Genomic DNA, 22,184 nt, shown 5'->3' with positions numbered 1-22,184 from the left:
GCAAGCATAAATGTCTGGTAAAAAAACTCCTGGTAGCCATTTTTAATGAGAATTGTCATCAATTTGGAAACTCAATTTGACAGGAATCTACAGATGACTCTGAAGTCATGATCCTGAAGTCAGACAATTAAAAATTTTCAAATTTTTTTTTTACCGAATTGTTTACAAAAAAAAAAAAAAAATTCACATGTAGAAAATTAAAAAGACTATAAGTGCAATTTTTTAAAATATTTTTTTTTTTTAAATTTATCGTCTTTTAAAAAATTCAAAAATTATTAGACGTCAGCTAACTTACGATTCTGAAGTTAGCAGACAATTAAAAATTTTCAAATTTTTTTTTACCGAATTGTTTACAAGAAAAAAAAAGTAAAAAAATGCACATGTAGAAAATTTCAAAAATTATTAGTTCAATTTTTTCAAATATTTCTTTTTTTGTAACTTATCGTTTAAAAAAATCCAAAAATTAGACGTCGGCCATTTTGTGTGATCCTGAAGTTAGTAGACAATTTAGAATTCTCGGATTTTTTTTCAACCAATCAATGACAAGAAAAAAAAAATGCACATGTAGAAAATTAAAAAGACTATAAGTGCAATTTCTTCAAATATTTTTTCTGCCCTCCGGCCGGAAAGTGGAAACTTTCGGGCCGCTGCCCTAAACGAAGTTGCAACTTTCCGGCTTCGTCGAGCAGAAAAATAGTATACGCACCTTGGCCAGTAAGAAAGAAAGCCTCAGACCACATGTTTGTCAGCCTCGGCTTCGCCTCGGCCAACAATTACATGTGCTCTGAGACTTTTCTTGTTTTACTGGCCTAGGTATGTAATATACTATTTTTTTTACAATTTATCGTCTTTTAAAAAATTCAAAAATTATTAGACGTCAGCTAACTTACGATCCTGAAGTTAGCAGACAATTAAAAATTTTCAAATTTTTTTTTTACCGAATTGTTTACAAAAAAACAAAAAAAAAAAATGCACATGTAGAAAATCAAAAAAACTATAAATGCAATTTTTTCAAATATTTTTTTTTTTGTAACTTATCGTTTAAAAAAATCCAAAAATAGACGTCGGCCATTTTGTGTGATCCTGAAGTTAGTAGACAATTAACAATTTTCAAATTTTTTTTTTACCGAATTGTTTACAGAAAAACAAAAAAAAAATGCACATGTAGAAAATCAAAAAAACTATAAATGCAATTTTTTCAAATATTTTTTTTTTTGTAACTTATCGTTTAAAAAAATCCAAAAATAGACGTCGGCCATTTTGTGTGATCCTGAAGTTAGTAGACAATTAACAATTTTCGGATTTTTTTTCAACAAATCAATGACAAGAAAAAAAAAAATGCACATGTAGAAAATTAAAAAATCTATAAGTGCAATTTTTTCAAATACTTTTATTTTTTTAATTTATAGTCTTTTGAAAAATCCAAAAATTATTAGACGTCGGCTAACTTCAGGATCATCTGAAGTCAGCAGACAATTAAAAATTTTCAATTTTTTTTTCACCGAATTGTTCACAAGAAAAAAAAAAATTGCACATGCTGAAAATTAAAAAAAACTATAAGTACAATTTTTTCAAATATTTTTTTTTTATAATTTATTGCTTTGAAAAAAATTCCAAAAATTATTAGACCTCGGCTAACTTCAGGATCATGAATTTTTTTTTGGCGGGATTTTCGAGAGGGGGCCAGTCATTAATAACAAGTGTCTAGTTTTGCCGTTTTGCGCGCAAGCGCGTGCGTGTTCTATTTTATACATTTTTCTAGTGTAAATAGATTTTGTTGTTGTGTCTATTTCTATGTTATAATCAGCCAATCACATTAAGAATAGATTGTTGATCATATACTTTATGTACTTTTTACTATAGGAAGGACAAATGGAAACTGCATGTCTCTTGTTTATAAAAAGGGTCGATTTTTGGTTAGCTTTCGAAGCCCTCACCTCATTTATTATAACAGAAATTTTGACCTTAACTTGAATTCCTAGATTATTTGAATTTAAATATCGTGTTATAATTTTACTATTAGTAACCTTGTAAAAGCGCATTTGAAATGCAATTTAAAAAGTTTTTTTTCATAGCATGAAATATATTTTTTGTTACTTGTACTGAGAAAGAATAATATTTAAACAATGAACTCTCTACCAAAAAAATATTTATTTTGGTTTGCACACGAGCACATTGATTTCCGGGTTCCGGTAAGATAAATTAAAAGCATGGATTAAAAGTACTTATAGTCATTCTCAGACAGTGCCCTCCACTTTTTAAAAATTTTCGATGAATTTCAACTGTCGTAGCCCTGATTAAACAAAACGATTTACTCAATGATGAATTTATCTTATGGTTCACCAACGGTACAACTTATTTCCCACGTGGAGATGATGAGAGACAAATTGCACGTTCACAAATTTATTTCTTACAATAAATCTCCACAAAATTCACTAGACTCAATTCTACTATTTATCACGTTGTATTAAAATTGAATTGTTTTGAATCATTTCTAATCGTTTTGAATCGTGTTTTTAAATCAGGAAGACGTAGCAAAATTTTATTAATTATTTAAAATAAAAAAGTAAAAGCATAAATTGAAAAGAAGACAACGTAGTTGCAATTTCGCTGAGATATAAATTTTTAAAAAATTGGAGTTGATATCAATTGGGATTTAAAATAAATTTTGAAAATAAATTTCAGTAAAAGCTTCAGCTCAATTTTATAATTCGAATTTTCAAATTTCGTAGTCTGAAATTCATTCGAAAAATTTTTTAAAACTCCTTATTAATGACTGTAATTTTTTTTTAAATTCTATACTTCGGCGAAATTGCAACTGCGCTTTTTTCAATTAAGGTTTTAATTTTTTTTTGATGATTAATTAAATTTAGGAATGACAGTTGAAATTCAATGAAAATTTTTAAAAAGTGAGGGGCACTGTCTGAGAATGCGCTCAAAACAAATTAAATTTTCAGGAAATTAATTCGATATTAAATTTATTCAACGTAGTGTCATCTAAATTGAAGATATCAGAAAAATCTACAGTCCATGTAAAGCAAACAGTATTTTTTTTATTTTATTTTGTTTTTGAAAAAGAAGATTATTTTTTAATTTTTACAGCCTTATTGGATTGTCGAAACTGACTGCGAGACAATTATTAAAAAAATAGCCAGTAGATCAGTGTCTTTAAAATTTTGCATGGAACTTTGGGCCCAAGCCTCTGATCCGGATAAATTTCACGAAACGTTGAGGACACATGCAAGCGAAAAGAGACAATATTACAACAATCGAGATAAAACTTTCAAAATAATTGTCGAAACTTTTTCTAAACATATTACTCAAAAAGAAAAAGTTGAGAGAATTGAAGTAAGTGGATCTTTATCACTGGATATGTTGTAAACTAACGAATTAATCTAGTTTAAATTTACAGACACTCAATTATCTGCCGTTCGAGGGACCAGTAAAGTTGAATAACCCAGACAATAGTTTTTATTACATTGAGTACTATGGTACCAATTCCAATACTATATCTGAATCACCTGAAAAACTATTTTTTGGAAAATGGGTTAGAACTTCTTAACTTTTATTCAGGTATAGGGCAACCTTCCATTGATAATCTATTTAAAATTGAATAAAATTTTCAGATAGCCAATGGTCAGAGAGATTTGATTCAAAAGTTGTCATTGAAAACCCGAAAATTTATCGGGACTACTTCTATGGACCCTCAGCTTTCGTTGCTGATGGCGAATCAGGCACAGGTTAAAAACGGAGATATTATATTTGATCCGTTTGTCGGGACAGGATCTCTTCTCGTAGCTGCTGCACAATTCGGTGGTTATATTTTAGGAGCTGACATTGATTTTATGATGCTACATGCTCGGACAAGGCCTACGAGAATAACACAAAAAGTATTATTTTATGTTAATCAATTATACACTTGTTTATGTGGTGTTGCGAGAAAATAACAATAATCATGAAGAACCATTTCTAGTAGCATTACTAGCAAGTTACTTACTAGCATTTACAAGCAAGTTACTTGTCGAAATCCTTCAGCAATTTTTTTATGAAAGATTTGAACAAGACTTGAAGTGGATGGATTTCATAAGTAGACTTGCTAAAGATTTCATCAAGTCTTGCTTAAGATTCTTCTTAAAGACACTTACGGAAATCTGTAGTAAGTCTGCAGCAATTCTTGAGCAATATACGCGCTATATAACAATGTTCGGTCAGTTGCTGCAGAATTGCTTACATCGGGTTTCTTTATCTCCGAGTCACTCCAAGCTCAAACGCAGCACCTTTAGCAAACCCAGTGGTCCTCATTAAAATTTTGAGTGGCAACAATGAACAATTCTGTCACTCGATAAAATTATATCGAACATTAAGTAGGCGCCATTGAATTTATTATACTAACGCTGAATAGACGACTCGCGAAGTAACGAAGAGGGCAGCCGTATCTGGGTATCTTGAGCAATTCTGCAGCAAGTGAGCTGATGAATCTTCAGCAACTACTGCTACAGATTTACTTAAGGTATCTTACGGAAGTGTCTTGCCTTAGACTTGTCCAAGATTACGATGTAGACTTGCTGAAGATTGAAGATACAGATTTACGTAAGAATTTATTAAGAATGCTACTAGGATTGATACATTCCTAGCAAACTACCCTGGCTTTGCACGGATATTTTTTCGTTATTGTGTGTTAATCTTACAAGATAAATATACATCGTTGCTACAGTTTGATAGATCTATTTTTAAGAGGAATAATTCCATAATACATTGTTTTCATATAACTTTATTAGTTTACGCGGCGTACACCAGTCAATCTCTCAGCCACCATGATTTTTTTCGACTTCTTTATCTATCATCGTCATATTTCAGCCAATTTACACAAAATCTCAATAAATTATACATCTACCCTGATTAAACAACTGAATTCGACCGAATTAAAAATTTTAATTCTGTTATATTCTGTCGAATTCTGCAAAACAGAATTCAACTGAATTGAAAATTTGAATTTGAATTCAAAAGAATAAAACCGATTAAGAAATTTCAAATTTGCTTTAATTCAGTTTAATTCGGATTCAGAACCAGAAATTGGATAATTATTTTCGAATTAATCAGAATTAAACCGAATAGAATTATTTAAATTCGTTTTAATTTGGACAAATTCTGGTTTTCCCGCCGAATTAGACAGAATTCATTTTTAAGTTAGGTACCGAATTAACAGAATTTATCTGAATTAAATAGAATTAAAAATTTAATTCCGTTTAATTCGATCGAATTCAGTTGTTTAATCAGGGTAAGCCTTCCTCATGAATCACTCCGTCTACTGATGAAAATCCGTTCTCTTTTTTAATAACTTGAATTTCCTCGCCCAATAAAAAAAATGTTACGCAATCTAATATTTTAAGATTATTTCAAATTAATTAAAAAATTTAATTTATTGCAGATACGGAGCAGCGATGAAAGTGTAGCTGCCAATATAAAACAATATGGAAAAAGTTCTTGTTACTTAGATGTTGTTGTGTCAGATTTTTCAAGAAGTATGTGGAAACCACAGATGCGGGTTGATGTCATCATAACTGATCGTAAGAACAGTTCATAGTATTTTCGCTGAAATTGTCAAGTATTTATTTAAATATAATTATTTATATCTGCAGCACCTTACGGAATTCGAGAAGCAACGGAACGTATTGGAAGTGCGAAAACAAATCCAAATATACAAGAAAATCAAGTTTCAACGCATATACCATCAAAAATAATTTATAATTTACCTCATATATTTAACGACTTATTAGATTTTGCTGTTCGGCATTTAGTAGTAAATGGCAGATTAGTTTGTTGGTTTCCGGTCTATAGGTATCGTCTTATTTCTTCGATACTAAACAAATACTACAGTTTTATTTAACTAACATTTAAAAATTTTTAGGGATTACTATTCCACGGATCAATTACCGTCACACCCTTGTTTGAAAATAATCGCTAACTCCGAACAAGTATTGAGCATCCATTCAAGTCGGAGATTATTGACCTACGTAAAAATAAGAGAACCATGTGAAGACGATGTTGTAAATACGTTAAATATGTTGGACTACAGGGAAATGTATTTTGCATTTAGAAAAGAAACCCGTAAAGACAAAAGAATGAAAGAAGCGCTGGAGCGAGCGACGAATAGGGCAGAGTGGGAGAAAAGATGTAAAGAAAATAAAAAAGAAATGAATGAGTGATACTATAATTTAGTATACTATTTTATATCAATAAACAATGAAAATTGTCTGAATTATTTTTTTAGTATTAAAACTTTTTAATGAATTTTTCTAAAACTTTCTCATGTTTGAAAATCCACTCTGCTAATGTTTATATTTATGTGTTTGCATTCAACCTTTACTCTCCATAGGCCAGTGTATGTGTTAGTGATTAGCAATTTGTATGAAAAGTGTCCGAAACTTTTGAATTGCCGCCTTTAAAACATGGCGCGGATGCGCTTGCGTTGAACTTGTTCCTAATAGCACAGTTTGCTTCAGCAAAAGTTTACTTTACAAAAATTTCCTTGAATTTTTCGTCAAATGTCCGTCAACTTCGAGTTTTTCCGTTTTTGACGACAATTTGCTGTATAATTTGACGAAAATTTACCACCCGAATTAGAATGCGAATTCATTTCAAAATTTGTATACAAATTGTCTTCGAAAAACGGAAAAACCCGAAGTTGACGGACATTTGACGAAAAATTCAAGAAAACTTTTATTAAGGTTCAGTTTTTCAAACCGAGTTTATTTTTATCCGGGTTTTAATTATCATTGCTGGTATATCTATATGTTATTAATAAGAACAAGATTTTTTGCCTTATTTTTGAAATGAGTAGTTAAAATTTTTGATATTACGGGGAAAATATTGGTCTTATTAAAAAAGTTTTCGAACAAAAGTTGTAGGAAATTGATTTTTATTCAAAAAATGTCTCTTATGATTTTTTTATACGATCAATATTTTCACCGTAATTCAAAAACTAAAATTCATAATGAATTATTCAAAATTTAATTAATTATGAAAATCTTAAATTTGAAATTACGGCTTTCTTATTAGTCCTAAAAAAAAAATTATAAGAGATATTTTTTTTAGAAAATTAAATTTCCTACAACTTTTGTTTAAAAAATTTTTTAATAAGACCAATATTTTCACCGTAATTCAAAAATTAAAATTCACAATGAAAGATTCAAAATTTAATTAATTATGAAAATCTTAAATTTGAAATTACGGCTTTCTTATTAGTCCTAAGAAAAAATTTTAAGAAACATTTTTTTAAGGAAATTCAATTTCCTACAACTTTTGTTTAAAAAATTTTTTAATAAGACCAATATTTTCACCGTAATTCAAAAATTAAAATTCATAATGAATTATTCAAAATTTAATTAATTATGAAAACCTTAAATTTGAAATTACGGCATTCTTATTAGTCCTACGAAAAAATTATAAGAAACATTTTTTTTAAGGAAATACAATTTCCTACAACTTTTGTTTAAAAAATTTTTTAATAAGGCCAATATTTTATCCGTAATATCAAAAACTTCACATCACTAAGTATTCATTATTTTTAAATTAGCACAAAAATCCTGGCCCTAATTATTAATATATAGATATATTAGCAATATTAATTAAAACCCGGATAAAAATAAACTCGGTTTGAAAAACTGGCCCCAAGGTTTCTTTCTAGTAAAAAAAGTTACCTTTAAATTGCGGAAAATTAACCATAAATTTTTCTTTCAAACTTTTGCTGTCAAATTGTCAGCAGATTCGGCAGTAAATTTCGGTAATTTCAATTGTCAAATTACTGTCAATTTCAAGCTAAAGTGGCTATTAGTGATCGTTAAAAAAATAAAAAAATTAGTTATCAGCTAATTTCAGTATCACAAAAGCGACACGTACGCGCTCGCGCGCAATACAAGCGCACTAGTGTTCCATTAAATATAGAATAGGTATAGGCCCTTAAGGTTTTTAAAAAAAATCAAGATTTGTTTTTATGTAATTGTAAACAATGAATTGTTTCATTCGCTGAAGAATGAAAACAGTCAATATAATAATAGTCGCATACTTAAAGTCGCGCGTAGAATTGAAAAAAAACCTTTACTACCAGTGTCGATATCTTTGAATTATTTCCACGAATAACTTTCTACCACACCATCAATTGCACGTCACAGCAGCAGACAGTTTTTTAACCAATAATTCAACTGGATTGTGTATTTTCAAAATCTGTCTCCAAGTTACAATACAATTTTCTATCAAAACAAAACGTCAGAGTCGAAAGTTTTGAAACTTGGCCTTCTTTATAATAAAATATCGAAACCTGTTTATTAATTACGAGTAACAATGAGGACTGCAGTTATTTTGTTAATTAGTGTCTTTGTCACAAGTACTGTCATCGCTAATGCATATTATCAAAAAAAACAGTTCTATCCTTCAGTTGTCTACATAACCAAATCAAATCCTAGTATGGCTGTGAGTGTATTCATTTATTTTAATTATTTTTAATTTTTTTGTTCGTCGACTCACAAATTTTTTTTTTTATCAGCAAAAATGTAAATCAGTTACACTGATAATTTTAGTATTTGCGGTTGCAAATATTTTGAGTTACGTTTTATTTCATCAGATTCACTTGTATCGAAAAAGTTGACAAAAAAAATTTTACTATTTATTTTGCGATGTAAAAACACAGATTTTTTCCAACAAATATTACACTAATGTCCAGCCAAAAAGTTAACTTTTTTATTTTTAAAAGAGAAAACTTTATGATAACAATTTGTCAACTTCTTGACAACATTTTGGTTGACAAAAACTTGTTGATAATATTTTGGCAACTTTTTGATTACACTTCGTACCGTTTTGTTGACAAACAGCAATTAGTTTTTCAGTACCAAAAAGGTGACAAATTGACAACTTTTTTATGTTGACATCGGATTCAGAATCCCGAGCGGCATGAATCTTTTTGATATCAGAAAGATAACATCCTTTTAGTATTATTATTATTATTATTGCCTTTATTTAGACCGAACAGCAAATATTTGCCAATAACAGGGTCACTACATAGTTATACATGAAAAAAAAAATTAATTAATTAATTAAAAAAAAAGAAATTACTTCTAGCCCTAAGAAAATTTTTGTCTTGAATTCATAACGCAAAATTTATATTGCGCCGAAAAATTTTTTTTTTCTGTGTAACTTGAAAACGAACTGATCGATAAAAATCTACGATGTAGCATTGAAAGCAGCTTATTAATTTAGAGATTTGGTAAGAAATTGAGCTCAATAAAAAAAGTACGTTCCGAATAAATTCAAACCAACGAAATTATTACGTTTCAATCCTATGAAGTAGCGTGAAGGGTATTTCCATATTTTGAAAAAGAAATTAATATAAATAATTATTATTTTCAGGTGATGTATGCTCAAGGACTGATATTCGTATTTATGACCAACACATTTCTCCGAAAAATATTTTTCGGTAATTTACGTGCTGCTGAACTCGAGGTAAAATCTGAAAAAATCAATTTTTATTTTTTATTTATTATAAAAATATAAACATTTCCTTATAAAATTATAGATATTTTTAACAATACAAAATATACACATACATTTATGTATATATACAAAAAAAAACAGTTACCTTGAATAAAAAAAATATTCTTGATTCAAGAAATTTTTTTGGATTAATTCGAAAAATCAAAATTTTCTTGCACTAAGTAAATAATTATCTTTAAATTTTTATCCTGAAACAATATTTTTTTCTCTTCAACATATTTCTACGCTTAAGTCGGTATATATTTACTTGTTCAGGAGTTTCTATTTCAAGAAATTTTAAGATATGAGATATTTTTTTTAAGCGAAATGGGTTAGTTTTTTTTCGCAATATTGAATTTTTTTTTTTTTTAAATAAAATTTCTCGGAATGAGTGCGACTCTTTTAACGCTGACTAAGTTGAAAATATTCAGAAACTTTCGTATAGACTCATCGTCCCGACTTCGTCTTGACAAAGAAATAAAGCCGTTGTGGATTTAATTAAATTATAGAATATTTCATTAACAGGAGTTTGCACTTTTCTCTCTATTACACTCAAGTCTACGAACGGTACTATCTTTGTTGCACTTGTACAGTAAATGGAAACTTTCGCCGAGTTTTTTCCTTAAACAAACGAATATTATGAAACAATTAAAGCACACTTCGTTAGATTAGACCGTAATGCATCAAAGTGCGGTCTGTGTTTTGTATTAAGAGATTTTGTTTCCGAAAAAAACCCAACCGAAAATATCTGATAACCCCTGTTAAAAGTAAATCACAACTCTTTTTTTTCAGCACCTTGTAGAGAAAGCATGGTATGCTGTAACTGAAACATGCTTAGCATTTACAGTGTTCAGAGATGATTTCAGTCCAAAATTTATAGCATTATTCACGTTGCTACTATTTCTCAAATCTTTTCACTGGCTTGCTGAAGATAGAGTCGACTACGTAAGTAATTTATTATTTAGCTTTAACGATAATAAAGATTAATAAGTAAAAAACTCGATAAGAAATTTAATATAATGTTTCCTTAAATTTTATACCGAATACCTCCTCAGATCTGATTTGGTCTAACGAGATCTGATCTAGTCAAATTCAATTTAATCAGATCAAATTAGATCTGAACGGAGACATAGATCTGTCAAGATCTGGCAAAATGGATCAAATTTGATCTAGACAGATCTATTTCTTTTGTCCCAGATACGCAAAACCATTTTACTGAATTTTTCCCTTCTATGTCACGTTAAATCTCTGCGAAATATTTTTCAAAATTAAGGTTTTCGATGCGATTTATAAGGAACTGCAATAATCACACATTTACAAATAAGAATACTAAAATATATCTAATGAAATTTTATCAGATGGAGAGAAGTCCGGTGATTACATGGTTATTTCACTTCAGGGTCGCGACTCTTCTGCTTCTGTTATCTTCGATCAACTTAACAATGATTGAATACGCATACAATTCAACTATTATGAAAGGTGCATCAGTTCAATTAGTGTTTGGCTTCGAATATGCAATACTATCAACTGTAGTTCTTAACATAACCATCAAATATATTCTTCATACAATTGACTTGCAACGCGAAACTCCTTGGGAAAGCAAACCCGTATTTCTATTGTACACTGAGCTAGTTATCGGCCTCATTAAGGTAACATATAATTGCTTGTTTATTGTTAACTTGATGTGACTATCTTGTTCTTTATCTTAATTATTTTTTGAAAGGTTATTCTATACGTGGCTTTTGTATCTGTGATGGTTAAGTTGTATACACTCCCGCTATTTGCTCTGCGACCGATGTACTTTACGATGCGAAATTTCAAAAAAGCTTTCCAAGACATTGTTATGTCTAGAAGAGCAATTAGAAATATGAATCTGTTTTACCCTGATGCTACTCCTGAGGAGTTAGCAGCTGCCGATAACGTTTGTATAATCTGCCGGTACATCAGTTTTTTTTTTTTTTCATATTAAACAATAAATTTTTCTCTATCTAATCACCAACTCTTGTAATAATATTTTGTAGAGAAGAAATGATTGCAGCGAGTAAGAAACTTCCATGTAATCATATCTTTCACACAGTTTGTTTGCGATCGTGGTTTCAACGTCAACAGACTTGTCCAACATGCCGTTTGAATATTTTAAGATCAGCTTCAGGTAATACCGATGGTCGTCAACGAGAGCAAGCACAAGGGGAGGTACCCGCATCTCAATCTATTCAGGCACCTACGGTTAATCATCAAGGTATGGATACAGTGACACGATCCGTAGGTTCGATCTCGAAATCTGATCTGCTGATCAGACTTTTGAATTAATTTATCAGTTTTTTTTTATTTTCATAGAAACAGATCATGAGAGCAGCGCGTCTACATCAAGAACAAGGATGGTCGAGGGTGCTACCTTTGTGACGGCAAATGTGCCACTTTACACACCACCATTCCCATCCGTTGTTCCTTTACCAATAGTGCCAACTCCACTACCCTACCTCAGTACGCTGAACGAAGAAGAGCTTCGTCAGATGGAAGGTAACTTGAGACAAGCAGTTGAAGCTAGGATTCAGACTCTCCAAAGAATTCAGCTTCTTCTTGACGCAGCTAATGTGATGATGAATCAATATCAAAGCGCAGCAACTCTCTCAAGGTAGATTGGTTATTTTTCTTTCTAATCATTTTCTATTACTAGCACTTCAAATTATATGATCATTGCGCATGGCTACTGCGTCAGTATGCCATTAGAATTAGGAAGTTCAATTTAACCTTCAGAACACAGGTCTTCCGTACCTCCAATAAAAGTAGTTCTTCTCATTTATGTTTAATAATTAATAGACTTGACAACGCCGCGCGCGGTTTAACACAGCGGTAGCGCCTCGCCACGCGAGGGACGAAGGATGGAAAAATGATGCGCGTGACGAAGGGTTAAAAACTAATTTTTTTTTCTTGGCAGGGAGCGCGACGAAAACGACATCTGATGGCTACAAAAAATCATGCTCGAGAATTATAAAAGATATATAAAATCAGTGTAAAAAATAAAAATTCGTTATAAAATCAAAATATAAAAATTTATAACGATATAAAAAAAAGTTTAATTGTATTTTAGATAGAGAAAATTAAATTGAATATATTTCGATAAAAAAATTAAGTATAAAAAATTTTAATAAATAATAAACACTATTGGTTTAGAAAAGAATAAAGTTAACCGATAAAATCAAAACAAATAATACATGACAGCTACAATGATAAAAGTTTAAAAAATAGTAGAATAGTCAATTGAGTTTTTTAACAAAATTGAAGAAAATAATTTTATTTTAATTCATGATAATTTGCTTGTAAATCGTGACTAAGAAAGTACTAACATAATGTTTTTTTAACCTTCCGTTACACGCGCTTTCTCTAGTGTCTCACTCGTATTCACGCCAACTCTATTAGGTTGAGTAGTGTTGTGCGGGGAATCGCCGTATAGAGCGAGTAACGAAGGGTTAAAAAATAATTTTTAGGCAATGATAAAAATCATTATCCAAACCGGATTTGAATCAATAAATTATAAAATATTGTTTTAACCTCAAACGATGAGCAAAGGCAAACATTAATGACATAATAACTATTATGAACTATTTTTAAACTTACTTTTCACGTGTTTATATTCAACGAGAGCATGATTCAACGAAATTGTGCCCACAGCGAGCGCTGCGATCGATTCAGTTGTCCCCACAACACAAGTTATTCACGTTATTGAAATCGTTTTGACTCAAATTCAACCTTGAATAACTTTCGAAGGAGTAAATTTAGCAAAAAATGTTAAGAGACCTTTTTTGTAGAGCATTAAATTTCCTTCAAAAATCTGTCATGGTCTTTATTAGATATTTATTGATTCGTCAGTTACAAAATTCAAAAGTAAAAATGTTAAATCGAAAAAATATATCAATTTATTAAGCTTAATTAATCGGAAACGGCTTGTCTGACAAAAATTTTCAATCAGACCTTTTTGGTAGGGAATTTAATTTTACATAAGAATGAGTGGAAATGAATTTTTTTCACTCCAATGTTTTAGCAATTCTGACGTAAAACATCAAATTATTAATTAAAATTAAAAATAGCGATGATAGACCTCTTAAAATTAATATTAAGGGCTCAAACTTTCATGAAAATTTTTTTTTGTCATTCTGAATAATATTTTCGATAGAGCTAAGAAAAAAAAAGTAGTCTATTTTTTTGGCCCAGTCTAATGCATACCGTTACCAGGAAGCGCTACTTGAGACATCTTGCGTACGATTTTTTTTCAACAGATCAGTCGATAATTCGGATAATATTTATACTCCACCATCCAAATGAATAATCTTACTATTGTTTACTTTAGGGGAGGGTGGAGGGGGGGGGGTATAAAAATTGCCTAAAATTTGCTTACGTAATTTATGCATAACCCCTAAACTATGTAGGAAAATAAATTGAAACAAACATATATTTTCAGTTCAGCAGCTCCTACAGATAATTCTGTTCAAACAGTATTTCAAACGACAACTCAAAATATGACCCAAGGTCCAGAACCAATTACAAGATCACTCAATGATACGACGGTTTCTTCGGGGAATGTCGCTGAAGACTCGGAGCTGAGAACGCCGAGTGAAACTGACTCTAATGCATGTAAAGATAATAGTATAGCTTCTACTTCGACCTTAGATGTCAGAGAAGAAGAAAACGACGAAGCGTCAATTTTGAGGCGAAAAAGATTACAAAAATTCGCCGTACCATTAACGACTAATTAGCATGATTCGATTGATAATATATTAAATATTCACTCATAAATTTTAAGGGTTCATTTTTATGATTGTTATCAAGTACTTTAAATAATCGGTGACTCAACAAAATATCAACAGCTAAATTTTCAACACAACATGCGGCTATTTTTATTAAATTCTTCATCCTACAATCATTAGTGTATTTTCTAATACTCTGTTAAGTTTGAATTGTTGTAAACTATCACAAGTTCTGTACTTTTTTCAGTAATTCACCTGAGTTTTAACAATATCAAAATACAGTTTCGTTTTCTTCTTCCATTGTAATTTAATCAGAAGATTTTTTACGAATTTAACTTTCGTAAAATTGAGTTCGTGTAAAATTATTCTATTAATGTTAAGCTTCTTGGTAATAAAATTTTGAATTTCAGAAAGAAAAAAAAATTCAGTATTGATAGAGAAGAAAAGTTATTGGTATCAGTCCGATTTCCGTCGGACTGTGTGTGTGTGTATGCGTGTGAGCGTGTACTTCCTTATCGATTTAGATGATTTTTTCGACATTCGAAAGAGCTTGTCAGCGGTTTATTTATCTGTAAGTTTCAGATCATTTGAAAAATTTATTTTCAGGTTTTTTTAATTTTTGAAAAAATGACGTGATTAATCAAGTCTTACAAAATGTATATGGAAACTTTTTTTTTGAGAATTGTTTCACCAGAGGCAGAAATGCAGCTGGACGCAAAACAGCAACCCGCTAGCCGACGCGCTCCAAATAGAACCTTTTTTATTTCTTTATTAATGCAACAATCGTCATCCATATTAGAATCTTGCCAAAGCTTGGCCACGGGTCCACTAGTCGTCGATGTCTTTATATAGCAAGACTTGAAAAAAATCTTTGCGTTATGTTGTACTTCAAGAATTGTGCAAGAATATTGACGATATCTTGCTCAAGGTGCATTGGTACAGTGATTTGAGCAAATCTTGCACCAGAAATAACTTGCAGACACTAACGCATATTTTGCGCCAGATCTGCTCGAACAGTGTCATATTACACTACACGGAAAAAAATTGTGGTTCTTCTAACCACAATATCGTAGTAAAACATTGTAGTAGCGAGTACTTCAATATGTAGTAATAGAGCAAGACATTTCCCAGACATTTCCTAGACACTTCCCAGACAATTTCTATAGACTTTCCATCGAGATGACTGATTGATGACCGATAGATTACTGACTGAAAACTGACAAATAACCAATTTCAAGTAGTCAAAGTTTACAAGCATGAATATCATTGGGCTTGTAAACTTTAGGTGAACCTTCAGACGCCACCGTCCATCTTACGGCTTTAAATAAATTATATTATTATTAATTGAAATGTCTTATTATGTGAAATTTGTGTTTTTGGCAAGTTTTTGACAGGTATCTGGTCGAAGTGTGTCCGAAAGTCACTTCTCAGACACTTTCCAGACACTTCCCAGACACCCCATGACGGCCAGACTTTTGTTATTTTATAAAAGATGAAAATTTTTCTGTGCATGTCCCCTATACAGGTAAGAACGACCAGCGACTATAGAGTTCGGGTTGTGGTTACTTCGGAAGGTAACAGGTATTAAAGGTGTATAAAATAGTACCTTACTTTCGTTGAAGTATAAAACTCAACTTTTATATATTTTCTTCGGGATAACTTTAGAAATCTCGTCATCCATTGCCGGACACTTATGACAGTTGCTACCCCCTGCCAGACACCCCTAAGCTCGAATAAATTATAATTAAACTTTCGTCATAGTATAAAAGCTTAATTTTACATATGTCACTCGGGGCAAGGCCCAAAGAGCTCGGAAATAACGGGATGCTTTCGGGCTGACCCGCAGGGTCAACCGATAGACCAATTTTTTAACTTCCCGCTAAAAAAATTGTAAATTTTCAAAAATTCGGGAAGTTATTGGTTTCGGTCCGATTTACGAAAATCGAATTTTCATCAGATGTCGACGTTTTGAGGTCCTAGGAAGCTATTCTGACTAATTTCACGATGATGTCCGAGTGTATGTATGTATGTACGTACGTACGTACGTATGTAACTACCTGTATCTTTTGAACAGATGAACCGATTTTGAACTTTAAGGTGTCATTTGACGCGGCTTGTCAATATCTTGAAGCTGTAAGAAAATTGAGCTTGATCGGTAGGGCTCGTTCAGAGATATTCCAAAAATAAAATTTTTTCAAAAATGTTTTTTTTGGATAACTTTTAATGTGCTCGATGGATTGATTCCAAAATAGACTGGGCTCTAGAGCTTTATAAGCCGCGTCGAATGCCACCTCAACCGTCTCAATCGGTTTATTAGTTTGAGAGATATCGTTGGAGAAAAAATGGTGAAAAACGTTTTTTTTCGAAAACAACAGCATACAAACGTATTTTAGAGCTCAAAGAGCTCGAAAATGTATTCACAATAATATTTTCGAGGTTCTTGAGCTCGAAAAACAGCGGGAAGTTTTGGGGCTGGCCCGCAGGGTCAACTGATAGACCAATTTTTTTTTTTTTACTTTTAATTATTTCGCAATGGTCTTGCTGTCATTACATGTTGTTTCTAACACAGATATATTTTTTTTAATGATAAAAGACAAAGTTAATTACAACGAACAGATTCGTAATGTTAAAAACTTTATTTTAAAAAATTTATTACGTATAATAATAAATATAGTCATTAGTCATCGTGGCTGATAATATAAAGTAATTAAGCCAGTTAGTACTGTGACCAGTGAACAAATGGATCGAATGTTTCATTAATTCACCAACTGCAGAATTTTATAGACCTCTGAAAAAAGGTGACGAATACCAGGTGAATCTTATGATTTACTAAAAATTTGATACCAGAGAAAAGTCCGTCAAAATGTTGTTAATATTAAGTGGAATACTGTCTCTCATTGTGGCATTTGCTAATCCTTCATTGAATACTACAGCTCCTGATATTCATTGTGTCATCAGAAATCTTTATGTGAGTATTTTTTTTTCATATTGGTACGAAATAAACATGGATTTTTAATTATCGTGTCATAATTAGTGTGATCCAAATCTTACGCATCCGTGCTGTGATCAAAAAGATATTTGCAAACAAATTGAACCGAATTCATTTAAATGCATCGAAAGGGGTAACCGAATTTATAATTTAACTTAACACACCGTCATCGCTAGTAACATCATTAATGCTACTCTCATTAATGTTTTTGTAATTCAGTGGGATTAGGAAAATTTTGTGAACTGGACCAAGATTGTAAGAAAATACGGCATTCAAAATGTTCAAAAGAAAATACGTGTATATGTAGAATCAATAATATTGAAGTAAATGAAACGACTTGCGCACCAGTATTAGGTAAATTTTGTTGGGAAAATGAACCATGTGCGACCGATAACGCTGTTTGTATTAACAATGAATGTCAATGTAACGTCAGTAATTATCAAAGATTTAACGACCAATGCATATTCAGTAAGTGTCTTTAAATTCATTTGAAATGGAACTAATACGATACACATACTGAATTGTCCTACTTCAACTATTCACATTATTAAAGATACGTTGGGTGCACCCTGTGAAAGCGATAAAAGTTGTGAACGAGTTAGGTTTGCGATATGTTCAGAGCACAAAATTTGTAGCTGTTCAGCAAATACTTTCGCTTTAAATCAAGATCATTGTGCACCACTTATAGGTGGGTTTTGCTGGACAACATATGATTGTCTAGTTCCAAATTCTATTTGTGTTGATTACACCTGTCAATGTGAAGATTTCTACGTTTCTCAATCGACCAATCAATGCGTACTAGGTAATAATATAGAGTAGAGGTACCGTTTGTGGTCACTGGTCCATTTTTGGACATTTAATACTTTATTTTAATTAACGAAAAAGTATAAAATAAAATTTTCATTATAATAGTGTGATAAAAGTATCCTCGCATACATTTAGTAAATTAATTACGTCATTTGTCTATTACAAACTAATATATTAAAATTTTTCAAGTGTCTAAAACTGGATTTGAAGTGACCGTGAACGTTACGTCTACCGTAGATAGAAAATATAATCATAAAATGAAAATACTTTTGTTCTTCATACATACTCAATAAGAATGTTCATTTATCTGCATACATTGGAATTTCGGTCCGTTTGGACATATCCTGTTCAACGGATAAAGAATGCAGTCTATACCACATTCTATTTGCGCTCGGAATCAATGCACTTGTGATAAAGATTTTTCTAAGATTCCCTGTTCAAGTAAATTTCCATGTATAATGGATCATTCACTGTGTACCTGTGCGGTTTTAGCGCCACGGTGACCTCACAGTAAAAACACTGTTGAAACACCGTGGAACGATTGTGGAAACGTGGTTGTAATGCAATGGAATCACGGTATTTACTGCGCAGTCATGCCACTGTATTCCGACCGTGTTCCCATTGCATTTAAAAAGTGTTTCCACGATGTTTTGACCGTGAGGTCACAGTAATCTCACGGTGGTTCCACGGTAGCTCCACAATGGTTTTCGTGAATATTATTGAGTATTTTTGTGAATAAATAATTAATGATAGATGAAAGCATTTCCGCTCGGAAATTATACTGTTTGAATAAAAATCTTAATAAGAAAACAAACAAAATGGTAGATATGGAATCACTTTTGATAAAATAAATAATCATAACTATTCTTTTTAGACAAAATTTTAGCTCAATTAGGTACGAACTGTAAAGATAGTAATGATTGTATTGATATACTAAATAGTGAATGCTCTGTGCGTAAAAAGTGCGAATGCATGTCAAACTATGCAGAATATAATATGACAGTATGTAGGCCACTACTAGGCAGTTATTGTTCCAAAAGTCAAGAATGTGCAACTATTAATTCTATTTGTTCAAATAATATATGTGAGTGCGGAAATGGTCTTATAGAATTTTCTAACAACAAATGTACATCACGTAAGTTGATACATTTGTCGAATCTGATGATGTGATTTTTATTTTAATTTAAGTCAATATTTTTCAATTGATCATTGAAAGTGAATAATGTATGGTCGATTAATTAGATTTTATCGGAAAGCACTGCATGATAAATGAAGATTGCGAAAAAATACTGGGTTCGAAATGTGTAAACAATAACTGTACCTGTAAAGACAACTATGCTATGGTGAATACAACGGCTTGTGCACCACTTTTAGGTGAATATTGTAAAAGTAGTCAACAATGTGCGCCCGACAATTCAATATGTTATAATAGTAAATGTCAATGCGATTCTAATTACGTACGTCAATTTAATAATATATGCATACCAAAAGCAGGTGAATATATTCGCATATTTAAATAACTTTGTCATTATTTGATGGTCAATAACATGAAAATTGATAATAGGACGATTAAATACATCATGTGATAGAGACGATGATTGTGTACACATTAAATACGCAGTATGTTCTGCTGATCAAAAATGTTTTTGTCGATCAAACTATGTTGCTCTTGGTGATCACAAATGTATAGCGCTTATAGATGAATATTGTGACTCAGACGAAGAATGTATTTCATATAATACTGTTTGTATCCATAATAAATGTCAATGTGCAAAGACATTTGTCATGACAACCAAATATCAATGTGACCATAGTAAATATAACTTTTTACTATGAGGTATAGTATTATCTATTCAGAAATTAATATTTGAAATTTGGATTTTTTGATAGTTTTGCTTGGTAGTACATGTCACAAGGATGATAATTGTGACGTACGCATAAAAAATTCCGTTTGTTCAATCGATAACACCTGTGTTTGTCGAGAGAATTACTATGCATTGAACAGATTTGAATGTGTCCCTTTTTTAAATGGATATTGTTTGAACAATGATGAATGTCGATTCAATCATTCTGTCTGTGTTGAAAATAAATGTCAATGTAAACATAACTTTCAGTTTGTGTCAGAAACTCAGTGCAAACCAAGTAAGTAATTATTTGACTGAAGTTGAACTGCAATAAGTAGAACAAAGAATTCTAAACACGAAAATCACTTTATGCTCCATAAAAATAATTTATGACTTATAATGATTTCAGTTGATTACTTGTATGAATGCAATGAAGATTTAGATTGCGGTGATCCATGGCATATTAAATGTTTTTCAGACAAGAAATGTCGATGCAATCCAAACAATTTTATAATTAATAGATCAACATGTGTGCCACTTTTAAGAGGTTATTGCTGGAGGGATAGCCAATGCATCGTTACCAACTCAGTTTGTATTGATTATCAGTGTAAATGCAAAAGTAATTTTATGGCTGTATCCGGTAATCTATGCCTACCAGGTAATCAAAACTGTCACAGAAAACAGTATTTCGTAGATATAAATCTCGCAGAGTCGGATTTAGTAAATTATAAAGACTTTCATATGATGAATCTTTTAATCATATTGTTTATTCTTCACAGTGTAAAGTAGGACCCTATCGACAGGTTTATTCTTATAATCACTATGGCTTTTCTCATAGACCACGAACCGGCTGCTGATAAATAATCACTGAATTATCATTTTAACATTTATATTATAATTTGTAAACGGTTTTGAAAAAAGATCCCTAGTCAAAAATAAAACTTGGTTTAGACTTGGTCGTCTTAAATCGTCACTAAGTAAGACCAGTTAAGTCGAAATTAACTTAACTGGTCTTACTTAGTCACGATTTAAGATGACCAAGTGTAAACCAAGTTTTATTTTTGACCCGGGATCGGAAAAACCTCAAAAATTTCCTTATTTATATTGTAACGAATGTGAAACTGATCTTTAAAATATTTGAATAGCTAGAAAACAAATGTCTTCTTCTCTTGTTTTATAGAAGCGCGACTAGAGTTAGTTAGTCATATATTGACAGCATAACAGCATAAATCTGTATATCAATAAACTATATCTCTCTTGCCTTTCTTTTACTGCTATTAATAAAAAGAGGGTTGAATTTAATTTTCTTTTACATCTTGAAATAATTTATTATATTTAAAATAATTAAAAAAGTAAAATTATTGAAAACATTAAAATAATATATGAAAGGGCTCTAAAGGAACCCATCACATGAGTGAATTTTGCTAATGACCGAGACTGAGTCTCGTAAACTGAGGTAGTAGGGACTGTCCAGAGAGGAAAGTACCACGGGCCTAGATTTGGCCCAACTTTGTAGAACCTTGGGCCAGGCTTGTAAGCCAGTCTTGGCCCAGCCTTGGTAGAAGCCTGGAATGATAATCTCGGGCCAAGCCTGGTTGCCAGACCTGGCCAATGCTTGGTTACCAGACCTGGCTCATGCTTGGTTGCTAGACCTGGCCCAGGCTTCTAGGAAACGAATAAATTTAATTACAAAAAATTTATTATTATTAACCTCGTAGAATTCATGTTCATTAACGTTTTAATTATCTAAGGGAGGTAAATGATGTGAAAAAAACTCGGTGGAAATTCTGCTGGACTCTGGGCGCGAACTACCGTCCTTCTGATTACTGGGTCCGAACGGTAGCTACTGGACGAACCTACTAACGTTGAACTGGTACATTTATATGATCTACTTATATAAACCATAGGTATATTCAAACTTGGGTAATCCTACCTTGGCCCAAGTCTGGGTAATCATTGTAACGGCCAAGGCTAGGTTACCTAGTCTTGGCCCAAGTCTGGCTTGCCATTGGATGGCCAAGGCTAAGTTACCCAGTCCTGGGCCAATATAGGTGTGCCAAAGCTAGGTTCCCCAGTGCTGGGCCAAGTAGGGGCTCGTTGTTCAACTCTGGCAGCTCCTGTATGGGTGTGAGCGCACGCTGTAGGCTATCCCCACTTTGGCGCCACGGGTACGATTTTGTCCGAATTTACCGTTAAAGGGTTAATTTCCGAAGTCTTGTCTGAATACCTATTATAAATAAGCAATAGTTAAAAAAATAAAAAAATTATTATTGA

At 31.6% G+C, this 22,184-nt stretch overlaps 3 protein-coding genes across 6 annotated transcripts; all 3 read left to right on the top strand.

The window, feature by feature from the left end:
• The first annotated feature begins 758 nt into the window (after window positions 1–758).
• On the top strand, window positions 759–6,242 carry LOC130676157 (tRNA (guanine(10)-N2)-methyltransferase homolog). Of its 3 annotated transcripts, none has more exons than XM_057482187.1 (8): window positions 759–813; window positions 2,958–3,032; window positions 3,103–3,348; window positions 3,413–3,547; window positions 3,627–3,890; window positions 5,429–5,567; window positions 5,640–5,838; window positions 5,909–6,239. In XM_057482187.1, the coding sequence occupies exons 3-8, from the start codon at window positions 3,181–3,183 to the stop codon at window positions 6,204–6,206; spliced, it is 1,203 nt and encodes a 400-aa protein (XP_057338170.1). In that variant the 5' UTR covers window positions 759–813; window positions 2,958–3,032; window positions 3,103–3,180; the 3' UTR covers window positions 6,207–6,239. The 3 variants fall into 3 exon arrangements, with proteins under 3 accessions (XP_057338170.1, XP_057338168.1, XP_057338171.1); XM_057482185.1 differs by lacking the exon at window positions 759–813 and adding an exon at window positions 1,873–2,192 and having other exon boundaries at window positions 5,909–6,242; XM_057482188.1 differs by lacking the exon at window positions 759–813 and adding an exon at window positions 1,874–2,192 and having other exon boundaries at window positions 2,992–3,032.
• Window positions 6,243–7,903: 1,661 nt separating this feature from the next.
• Window positions 7,904–14,589, top strand: LOC130675975 (E3 ubiquitin-protein ligase synoviolin B). 2 transcript variants are annotated; one of them, XM_057481918.1, is made up of 8 exons: window positions 7,904–8,469; window positions 9,403–9,495; window positions 10,318–10,470; window positions 10,884–11,174; window positions 11,249–11,463; window positions 11,547–11,764; window positions 11,869–12,160; window positions 13,985–14,589. In XM_057481918.1, the coding sequence occupies exons 1-8, from the start codon at window positions 8,341–8,343 to the stop codon at window positions 14,277–14,279; spliced, it is 1,686 nt and encodes a 561-aa protein (XP_057337901.1). In that variant the 5' UTR covers window positions 7,904–8,340; the 3' UTR covers window positions 14,280–14,589. The 2 variants fall into 2 exon arrangements, with proteins under 2 accessions (XP_057337901.1, XP_057337900.1); XM_057481917.1 differs by having other exon boundaries at window positions 7,907–8,469; window positions 11,863–12,160.
• A 2,544-nt stretch (window positions 14,590–17,133) lies between these two features.
• Window positions 17,134–22,167, top strand: LOC130676395 (prion-like-(Q/N-rich) domain-bearing protein 25). The gene is made up of 10 exons (XM_057482546.1): window positions 17,134–17,238; window positions 17,305–17,392; window positions 17,479–17,727; window positions 17,813–18,061; window positions 18,941–19,201; window positions 19,309–19,560; window positions 19,631–19,879; window positions 19,957–20,208; window positions 20,320–20,568; window positions 20,690–22,167. The coding sequence occupies exons 1-10, from the start codon at window positions 17,134–17,136 to the stop codon at window positions 20,692–20,694; spliced, it is 1,959 nt and encodes a 652-aa protein (XP_057338529.1). The 3' UTR covers window positions 20,695–22,167.
• The last annotated feature ends 17 nt before the right edge of the window (window positions 22,168–22,184 follow it).

This window comes from Microplitis mediator, chromosome 10 (assembly GCF_029852145.1).
Source record: "Microplitis mediator isolate UGA2020A chromosome 10, iyMicMedi2.1, whole genome shotgun sequence".
NCBI lineage: Eukaryota > Metazoa > Arthropoda > Insecta > Hymenoptera > Braconidae > Microplitis > Microplitis mediator.
This window is presented reverse-complemented; position numbering and strand designations above follow the sequence as displayed.

Excerpts from the sequence above, each read along its gene's own strand:
- LOC130676157 (XM_057482185.1), top strand. The coding sequence starts at position 2,127 with ATGAACTCTCTACCAAAAAAATATTTATTTTGGTTTGCACACGAGCAC. Across the intron at positions 3,033-3,102 it reads CAGAAAAATCTACAGTCCAT|CCTTATTGGATTGTCGAAAC; the intron begins GTAAAGCAAACA and ends TAATTTTTACAG. Across the intron at positions 3,891-5,428 it reads CTACGAGAATAACACAAAAA|ATACGGAGCAGCGATGAAAG; the intron begins GTATTATTTTAT and ends AATTTATTGCAG.
- LOC130675975 (XM_057481917.1), top strand. The coding sequence starts at position 8,341 with ATGAGGACTGCAGTTATTTTGTTAATTAGTGTCTTTGTCACAAGTACT. Across the intron at positions 11,765-11,862 it reads ACCTACGGTTAATCATCAAG|AAACAGATCATGAGAGCAGC; the intron begins GTATGGATACAG and ends TTATTTTCATAG. Across the intron at positions 12,161-13,984 it reads AGCGCAGCAACTCTCTCAAG|TTCAGCAGCTCCTACAGATA; the intron begins GTAGATTGGTTA and ends ATATATTTTCAG.
- LOC130676395 (XM_057482546.1), top strand. The coding sequence starts at position 17,134 with ATGTTGTTAATATTAAGTGGAATACTGTCTCTCATTGTGGCATTTGCT. Across the intron at positions 19,880-19,956 it reads CAAATATCAATGTGACCATA|TTTTGCTTGGTAGTACATGT; the intron begins GTAAATATAACT and ends ATTTTTTGATAG. Across the intron at positions 20,209-20,319 it reads AGAAACTCAGTGCAAACCAA|TTGATTACTTGTATGAATGC; the intron begins GTAAGTAATTAT and ends TAATGATTTCAG.